At 49.2% G+C, this 9,813-nt stretch overlaps 1 protein-coding gene across 1 annotated transcript in view; it reads right to left on the bottom strand.

The window, feature by feature from the left end:
- Positions 1–1,945: 1,945 nt before the first annotated feature.
- Positions 1,946–9,813, bottom strand: part of KIZ (kizuna centrosomal protein) — a 44,484-nt gene continuing 36,616 nt past the window's right edge. The window contains exons 14-15 of the mRNA XM_010012109.1: positions 3,798–3,841; positions 1,946–2,049 (exon numbers count right to left, since the gene is read on the bottom strand). Coding sequence (XP_010010411.1) covers positions 1,946–2,049; positions 3,798–3,841 — 148 coding nt within the window. The remainder of the gene's footprint in view (positions 2,050–3,797; positions 3,842–9,813) is intronic.

Raw genomic sequence — 9,813 nt, 5'->3', positions numbered from 1 at the left:
GGCCGAGAAGGAATAAATTACAACAGCTTAGGGATGATCTGGAGAACGCAGCACGGAGCCATGCCCCAGGCACTAGCCTGCGGGTAGCGGGTTCAGACTCTGGTTCTGGTACAGAGCTCCTGGGTGATGCTGAGCCTGCAGTACACTAAGGAAAACGAGCCTCCACCACCCTGCTGGGAGAGGCCTCTCAACCTACCTGGTAGCCCACCAGGAGCAGCAGTATGACGGGGTGCTGGCCCTTCTTCAGGTCCTGTTGCCATCACATGTTGGAATTTGTTCTCAAGAGTGACAAGTTGCAGGACAGTTCTGATTCCCCTCCCCCTGGTATTGATAACCAAGTGCTGACTGAAGTTAGCCATTGCAATGAAATGTTGGGAGATGTGCCATCTGCCTGGCACGTGGGAATTGCTGCTCTGGGCGGCAGGAGACCTCCTCCACAGGGCTGCCTTCCCGATGGGCTGCCTTCTCTCCTCTCCACACACCTGCCAACCCTTAACCAGCATGCCCATGACGCAGGGCAGTGGTCCCACAGGACATGGGGAGCTGCTGTGGTAACAACCGGGAAGGGCAAGGGATCCATGCTGGTGCTCTGGCTGAGGCCGTATCAGCAGCCAGCCTCTGACAGGAGGGATCACAGGAGTCTTAATCCAAAATAGCCTCTGGCTGAAGAGGCACAGAAATGCCGGCACAGTGGGGGAGGACATTAACGCCCCCAGTGGAATCCAGCTGTCCCACACGACACCAGCCCTGTCCTGCGCTCACCCAGCTCCATCCCTCAGGCAGCCGAGTTTCCAGTTGTTGGAACACTCAACACTGCACCATTGCCTGAGACCCACAGGAGTCAGCGAGCCCGCAGCCGGCCGTGCTCAGGGGTTCTCGCTTTCCAGCCTTCCCTGAGCCTTTGTTTCATATTCCTGAGCTACACACTCTTTATTAAGCTGCATATTGTTACCATTTAAAACGTGCTTTTGATGGCCGGGGTGCAGAGATGCAGCGCTGCTGTAATTGGGGTCCTGCTTTGTGCTTTTGAACTTCCCATAATTATGAACAGATTTCTTTTTTTTTTTAATATGTCCTCTGGTTTCTCCCTTCGAAAGAAAATCTCATGTTTAATGAACTTCATTTTAGATAAAAGGAATTAAAGGAGGAAAATTAAAAATGCATGAAGCTTCTAGAGCCATCCTGTTCTGTGATGTCCATGCAGCAGCGCCCGTGTGGATTGTACAAAGCAAGCACAAGCAGAAAAGCACTGGGCTCACCACATGTAAATGCTGCTGTTCCAAAATGTGCTGAATTCAGAATGTACATTTTATGCTTTTCTTCTTCTTGATCTGTTGCAGAAGATAAAGATCAAACATGCCAGCCTGCCCTGCGCAGCATATGTATGCATACCCAGACTGCTTGCTGGCCTTTTGCAAACCACATCTAGCTCTGCAGGCAAATAGCAGAATTCATGCAAGCATGCGAAGAGGATGGTCTTTATGTTCATGTGCAACAGGGGCAGTGGCCAGGCAGGGTGGAAGAAGTGCCAGAATGGAAACAAGACTCATTTGGCCATTAAATAACCACTCTAAATTCCATGGGATGCTACTCAGAGACCCAGCTTCCTGCCTGGGAGGAGGCTGTGCTATAGAGCCGCAGCCCACTGAGGTGCTCATGCTCAGACGAGCACTGTGCTGGTGTCTCACAGCAGGTGGACATCTTTGACATCCTCATTTCTTCCCCAAAACCAGACCCCAGACAGGCTCAGTCTCACGGGGCAGGAGTGCTGCGAGATCAGGGAAACACTGAGCACTAAAGAGAACACACGCACAGCAGTCCAGGTATAGAACCAAGGAATATTTATTCTATATTTACATTTCTTTGACCATGCAGTGAGGAGCTGCACTTCAGACAGCAGCAAGATGATTCTGCTTATTTCTCCCCAAAAGTGAGCAGGGGGATCTTAATCATAGAAGTCATCAAATTCATCTGCCCCTGTGCTGTGGCCTTGGGGGCGCAGAGCAGCCTCGAGCTCAGAGCTGCTCTCGTCAGATTCGCCCCAGAAAGCTGAGGGGGAGGAGAAAAAAACCAACAGTTATCAAATCTTTTCATGTTCATGTCATTCATGATCATTCTGCAGCTCTCCCGAGGCAGCTGCACAGCACAGCTTAGAGAGAAGGGACGTTCTGAAGCCCACAAGACTGAGGTGTGTGTTTCCAATCCAGCGTGATGTGGGTACATCGTGTCTCCAGAAGGGAGCTGCTGTGGCCAGACAGCGGCTCATTCAGAGGCCCCACTTCATTGTCCCTCAAGGTAGCTTGAGAGAACATTTCCACTCCAAGCAATTTACTTGCCCAGCTGCTGCCTCAATTACAGCTTTGTCCATTATGTGCCACTTTCTCCCCCTCCATGACCCCGCGGTGAAGTCACGGTTGGACCATGACATCACAGAGTTGGCATCAAAACGGCAATGACGTCACGAATGATGTATCGCCACTTTGGGGCAGGATCAAACCCAGGCGGGATTTGAGTTCAGGGAACTGCCTGGCACCAACAAACACCTCTGGGAATTAGCAAACAACTTCACTGAAAGGGAACACAATCACACTGAAATGTGTTGTGTCCGAGAGCTGCCTCAAGGTGTAAACTCATTTGATCTGTGGATAAAAACCAAGTGAAAAGCACATGGGGAAGCACAAGCCAAGGCCACAGTGGCTCACAGCACTGTGCTGTCTGCCTGCTCCCACCTGCTTCCGTGGGGCTGCTCTTTGTGCGAGGTCAGTGTGACAGACATGGTGCCCCAGCCGTGGCACGGGGCAGCAGGAGGAGGGAGGCTGACACACCTCACGCAGACGTGTCAGCTCGCGCTTGACTGAGGCGCTGTTAATGCCTTAGTGCTTCTGATGGCACAAGCTCTATAAACGCCTTATCTCCAAGTGCAGCAGCTGCATCTTTCATCCTGTGTCCCCGGCCCCCCGGCCGGCAGGTCTGCGCTCCGCTGGGAACATCAGAGCTGTGCCCTGGGCTCACTCCTGCGCTGAGCGCCTGGGAAAGGCTCTAACAACATGAAACTCCCCAGCTGAGAAGGGCTGGGGGGTGAGAGAGGCTTTCAAATGGCACCAAAGCACCATCGCTGACGGCACCCTTAAAGCAACCCAGGCACCACAGCACTAAACCACTTTCTGTACCAGCCAGCACTGCACAGTGCTGAAAGCTGAGCTCCGGGCAAAAACCTCCCTGCTCCAGTTTCACTGACAAAGCTCCATCTGAGGTGACTTCAGTCACCAGTGGTCCTCATGGTGGTGAAAAGGAGAAAGCTGAAAGGCAGGGGGAATGAAAACACACAGGGTGCAGCCACCAAGTGAAAAGAAAGCCAGCTTGCTCATGGGCAAAAATCATTCCAGATGCAGGCACCTTTGTGCACCCACCTGCTGCAACCCTGCAGCCAGACACGCTGCTGCCCACCCCTTCTGCAATCCCTATTTCAAAGGGAAGATCATTAAAACATCAGGTTTTTCCTTCTCTGGGTTTGCTCCTACCTACCTGCTATTCACTACCATTTGAATGAAACCCTGCAAAGACTGTGACAGGGACCAGACCATGTGTTGTATGAAACACATCCTCTCTGGTCCAGGATTTGTCACTGTCAACTATTTGCTGGCTCCTGCATTGAGACAGGACAATTCCACACTGTCCCATCTCCTTACACCCATGTTTTATACAGTCCCATAGTGCTGTTCTTGGAGGTTTTCTACAATGTAAAATACACTTCAAAAGACCTGTTGATTTTAAGTAGTGTAACATTTGTTTCTTACCTTTGGATTTTATAGCAGCTACTGTTCCCTTCCTGGTTTCAGCCCTGTAAAAGAGAAAGATTTCAAATCATCAGCACCAGGTCACAAGGGTAAAAGAATACAAGTTACTACAAGAAAACCCCAAACATCTGTAGAATGGTTTAAAAAGTATCAGTAGCTTCTGTAAGTACTTTGTTTAACAACTGTTATAAAAACGGTTTCTTCACCTTTCTGTCTTTTGAAAGGTGGAGAAATTCACATGCAGCAGAGCCCCTGGTCCAGATGTTCAGGCAGCGTGAACTGGAGTCATCCCCTGGTCACGGCGTGGGTTTACACCAGCGAGTGAAGGCTACAAAGGCTCAGAGCCCTGTCGATCTTTTGCAGCCTTTCAGATAATGCAAAGTAAGTAAAGAAAAACCCCAAACAAAAATACAAGCACCCCCCACTGATGCCCACTGAACTTCCTCATTCCCTTCCTGCCCGCGCGCTGCTCCAGCCCAGCGCCCGGGTTCCCATAGCATCATCCCGTCCCTATGTAAATGTGCGCTCTCCCCTGCCTTTGATCTACCTTGATGTATGTGCAGTTGCGATTCTGTTCTGTTAAATGCCTGCTCTTGTGTCTAGAGCATCACAGGCCCTTTTGAATCCCTCAAACAAGCTGGAATCATTTTGATCTTTTGTGTGCGGCGTGTGTATTGTGTTGGTGCTGTGAAATAATCACACAGGGCAATGATGTAGGAGAATTAACTGTTATATTAACAATCCTGCAAGAAGCTCAAAAAATAAAGCTTCAGCTGATTTTGATAAAGGAAGATCAAATGGGTGATATTTGTGACATTACAGCCCCAACTAGTGAAATATAAGCAAGTGTCAAGCTGCAGTTTAAAGCTGTTGCCACAGTCAAACCAGGACTCAATCAGCTGTCAAAAATCTAATGCAGTTTGCTGCATTTCAGTTAAAGACATGGCAGTGATACAGAATGGCTTCAAGTGGGGACTTCAAATATTCTAACCACTGTTGTGGAGGCATTGTGAAGGAGATATGGAAAAGAAAGCAGAAATGACTCAATGCTTGTCTTGTACCACTGGATTCATAAGGATTTGGGACTGCAGCTGGAAAGCTAAACTTAAAGTGGGGGGGAGTTTCATTATGTTACAGCTACCTGTGTTACACAAACTTGTCCTTTTAAATAAAAGGGGGCTCATACTGTTTAAGTCATAACTCCTTTCCTTTCCCTTTTGAATAAAAGGAGGCTCACACTGTTTAGGTCATACTCCTTTTCTACAAGCTGTGAATGCAGATACACAAAACTTTCTCTTTACAGACACACACAAATTCCCGGAAATAGAATATTAAACATAGCCAAGCTTCAACCAAGGTACCAAAGTGAGGCTTAGGAACTAGCAACAAGTATCTGCACTAGCAGACTAACAACAGCGACACAGGTAATTACTAACTTGTTATTCCAGTAAAATACTTTAACATGTTTCTCTGACGTTCTGTCAGCACACCATCCAAACACCTTTCTGTTTCATTCCAAGTCAATCCCTACGCTGTGTTACACTCCAACTTCTTCAAATACATTTACTCTATGGTATTTCCAGCACATACTTTAAGTCAGAGCGTCTGGGCTGAGCCCTGCAATACACTGAACACCCTGAACTCCTGCTCACTTTGGTGATTTCATGACTGTCGGCATTTCCCAGGAGATGCTCCGTGTATCCCAGGCCGAGCCCATAAGAATGTGCTCAAGAGGCTGCAGCTCTGGTGGCTGCAGAGTGAGAAAGCCCTTGTTGTTGAGCTACCAGCGGAGAGGTGGCTCCTGTGGCAGGCTGCACAAGAACGTTTCATCTTTGGGTAGTTCAGTAACACAGGACCCAGCAGCGACCGCTCCCGTGGCCGGGTCTCTGCCGGCACGAAGGGAAGTGTGGGGGGTTTTGTGTTCAACCACGCCAGGGGGTCCCCAGGGGCGATTTCTTTGCTCCCCTTCTCTCCATGGTTCAAAGCCAGCTCAAACACAAGAGGGGTGGTTGTTTCAGCTCAGAGCCTCTGCTGTGCCCAGGACACCCCTCATGGACATGGAACCATCAGTGAAGGACTGCCTGTGTCCTGGGCAGCCTGGTCCTTCCACACAGCTCAGAGCACTCTGAGGTGCTTCAGGTCCAGCCAGAGGCCAGCGGTCTGATGGAGACAAGGACCACCACAGCATAGGAAGGTCCAGAAATTCCCTCTTCTACCCCAACTTCCCATGAGGATAAAGGTCATTGCTGTCAGGAAAGGAGGGAATACAGATGGTTGTATTCTACCCAAACCCATTCCTTTGCTGAGGCTCATCCTCCTGGGGCTAATCCTCTGGGTGTAGAATGGGGTTCAGCCCCAGAACAGCACAGAGCTGTAGTGCTGCACCAGGAGCTGGGTGTCGGCATGACACAGCAGCCCATAAAGAGAGATGGGAGCTGGGTGTCAGCAAAGGCCTGGAACGGAGCTGTCAGCACAGAGAAACACCCAGGGAGGAATGGAAAATGAAACTCAGACATCAGAAATCCCAGACTGGAAACCTCAGCTCCACCAAACCAAACCTGCAAAATGCTGCGAGAGAGCTCTGTAATGGGGAATAAATTCTTGAACCGCATCTGAAGTGTTAGTCAAGGCTGATAAGATGCAAGGAGACCTCTACCTTGCACAGCATTTGTATTCAGCAATCGGCAGACTCAATCATGGAGTTATCATCTGGGATCCTGAGCACACAATAACCACACAGACCTCCACGGAGAAATTTAGGAGTATAAATGAAGTAAAGCCAGTTGCACTGCCTCCACTAATCCCCCGTCGTGACCCTTCCATATCCATTTACACATTTGCTTCTTCCCTAAAATAATTCCAAACTGAATCCAGGCTCTAACAAAGAAAAAACCCCAAACCAGTTTAACTTCAAAGGGCCTTTTAATCTCTCCTTTACTCTGATGAAACAGGCTTTTTGTATTGAAGATGCTGCAACAATAAGAAATGAAAAAGCTGCGAGGAAATATTTCTCCCTCTGTAAAGAAAATTAATATTAAGAGGAAGAAGCCAGACCAACAATAGGCAAGTTAATAGAGGTGTCTCGCTGGCAACAGCAGAAACGCTTCCTTTAGCTGAGTACCTTTTTGCTAAAGCACCTGTTGAACCTCACGTTTTGGTGTCAAGTGAAAAAAAAGACACCCCGATGCCAAGGAGAAAAAGACAAGAAATAAAAGACACAAAGAAACCCACCCACCCAAACATCACGGGGAAAACCAACCAAGCAAACCCCAACCCAGTGCCCGGGGAAAAACCACCACCCAAATGACAGGCTTTGGCAGACACCCGAGCTAAACACAAAGCAGCCTCGGGGGCACCGATGCTCCGGCTGCTCCTGTGGGGGCTGGATGCCTCCACCCTGTGCTCACACCACTGAGGTGCAAAGCAAACTGAACCCCTCTTTCACAGGGTGCTGTTTATCAACCCTCGGTGAGAGAGAGATGAAGCTTCCCCCCAGCACCACGTGGGGGTGAGGAGCTCCAGATGCAGCCCCAAAAAGCATTTCCTGGGCTGCTGCTCAGCACCAGTGCCACTGACCTGGGTGTCCCCCGTGCTCACACACCATCCTCCAGCTCCAGCAGAAGCCCGACAGCTCTGCTATTTCCTGCTCATCCTTTACTAGAAGTTGAGCACCACAGAAGTATTCCCCACGCTGGAAAGTCAGAATAAACTAAAAACCCACTCCTCGTGCCAGAATTAAAGCATTAATATTGAATTTAAGTAATTACACTGCAAATAGGATGAACTACAAAGATCTGCATTGAGCTACATTTAAGACCATTCTGTTTAGATATGCCGCACTGAGGAAAAAAACCCATTCCTGCCTAGAGGAACCACGGACACAAAGACTGAATCACAGCACCGGGATGAAACTGTTGGGAGAGCACAGGTCATCACCACAGAAATAAATGCAGTGTCCTCTGTAAAACGGGGCCGGTGTATTTACATGGGTAACCATTCCCCACCACATTCATGGAGCATCACCACTTCCACACTGCTGTTTCTGTAACAGCTGGATGTTAAAATTTAGGTAACAAAGCTTAAGGAAACAGCTGGAACATCAGGAAAAATGTGCTTGAATTTACAGTCACTTCTCATAGAAGTGATTTTGCAGCTGGAAATACAACGGGATGAGGCTGGTTTGTGGGTGCAGCTCCTGGGAGCCTGGGAACACACCACGCCACTTCCCCTGGGTTTCCTGCTAAAGCTCCTGACCACTCCCAGCCCCAAACCTTGGGAATCTCTCCCCAGAGCAGCCAGGCAGAGCCAGTGCTGGCTCGGAGGGGGGATGCGCAGAGCCGGAGTGCCCCCCGATGGCCACAGCCGCCTCGGCACAGGGAGCAGCGGCAGCGGCCCGCGTTCAGCATCGCCCCCGAGAGTAATTAACAGGATGAATTATTATCTGCCAACTTTTATTTGCATGTCATTACGTCTGTGTTTGGTGACGGCGGCTTTCGACTCCAAAGCAGCCTTCAGAGACCAGCCCGGATTACTGCCACAGGACAGATTAATCAAAGTTTAAAAGTACTCTACGGCGTGTTTGCGTCCTGACGCATTAACGCGCTTCTTTGGGTCTCGGTTGATAATGCACCTTTAATCTCCAGATTATTCCGAAACGAGACAGCACAAACAAGGCAAAGGAAAATAAACTGCTCCCATCAAAAACTCAGCGTCACCCAGAAAACTAGTGACCTCCTCTGGCTGCAGCCAGTGCTCCGGCCACGGGATGCCACACACAGCGCCTGCCGCCCAGACAGGCCGGCTGACTTCTGATACCCTTTCCCCCAAGGAACTGCATCATTCAGCGCGCTCTTTGCGGCTGCAAAACACAAACTCTGCAAACCAAAGTGGCACCTTTGTGCGTGAAAATATTCCCCTCGTAAAGTAAATGAAGGCAGGAAAAAGTAGTTTTGTAGCTAAACGTGGGGCAGGACAGTATTTGCGGGAGAAGAGGAAGCTCTGGCATGCACCTCCGAACAAAAGGGAACAAGTGGTCTTTACTCGGAGAGCAGCTTCCTATTAAGACTCACTCCTTCGTACATTATGCCTTTCATCCCCACTCAACCACAAAATGATTTTGCTGTAGGAAATACAATGGCAGAAAAAGATTTACATTGAAAGAATCTTTAATAATAAACTGTTGCAGATCTGCCTACTTCCCCGTGATTTATAATACAATAAACATCGGATTCTATTAAGTCTCATGCACTGAAGACACGCACTGAAAAACCGAATATGAAAGCCCTCAATTCTTCCCTTCTCCAGCCCCATAATAGTGAAATGAGCATGTATAAATGTGCTAAGAGTATCTCTTTGCATCTTTTATAGCTTGTGTGTATCAATCTGTAAAGCTTATTAAGAAAGTCATTGCTATGCAAAGCAGCACCCAATCTCTTTCTCTTGCTTTTCAACAGAGCGCAGTGTTTAGCCAATAGGACCGGTCCCCGGCCCCTCATTCAGCATTCATAACATGCAACATTTGCACAATGTATCTCTCAAAGGCTGCTGAATAGAAAGCCTTAATACTCATGTAAACAACTGCAAACCAATTACTTAATGAATCAGGCCCACACATAATGAGGTGCCAGACAAAGAGCTATAAATGCATTTTTGCGCCCGAGCCTCTGCTTTAAAGTAAAATCCCTCAGCTGTAGTTTGGGCTTAACTGGCACATCATAATTATTGTCTGGGGGACATCAGAGGAAGCCATTCCTCCTCGCTGGGTCCGGCGGGGTCTCCCCCGAGGTCACTCATCAGCTCAGTGACAAAACGGAGCACAGAAGAATTTCTGGCAGCTCCGCGGCGGTGCTGCCCCGCGCCGGCCACTCTCAAGTAGTGGGTTTCGAGACCACTTGTCACAGCAATAAAGCCCCAGAAGTGACTGCACTAAGTGGAGCGCTTAAATGTGAGCGCCACAGAAGCCGCGCTGCCTCCCGGTGCGGCAGGGGGGCGGCCCGGCCCCGCCCCCCCCCGCCCC

The sequence above is a fragment of the Nestor notabilis genome, unplaced genomic scaffold (assembly GCF_000696875.1).
Source record: "Nestor notabilis isolate BGI_N333 unplaced genomic scaffold, ASM69687v1 scaffold18460, whole genome shotgun sequence".
In the NCBI taxonomy this organism is placed as follows: Eukaryota; Metazoa; Chordata; class Aves; order Psittaciformes; family Psittacidae; genus Nestor; species Nestor notabilis.
Note: the sequence above shows the minus strand (reverse complement) of the source record. Positions and strands in the feature narration are given on the sequence as shown.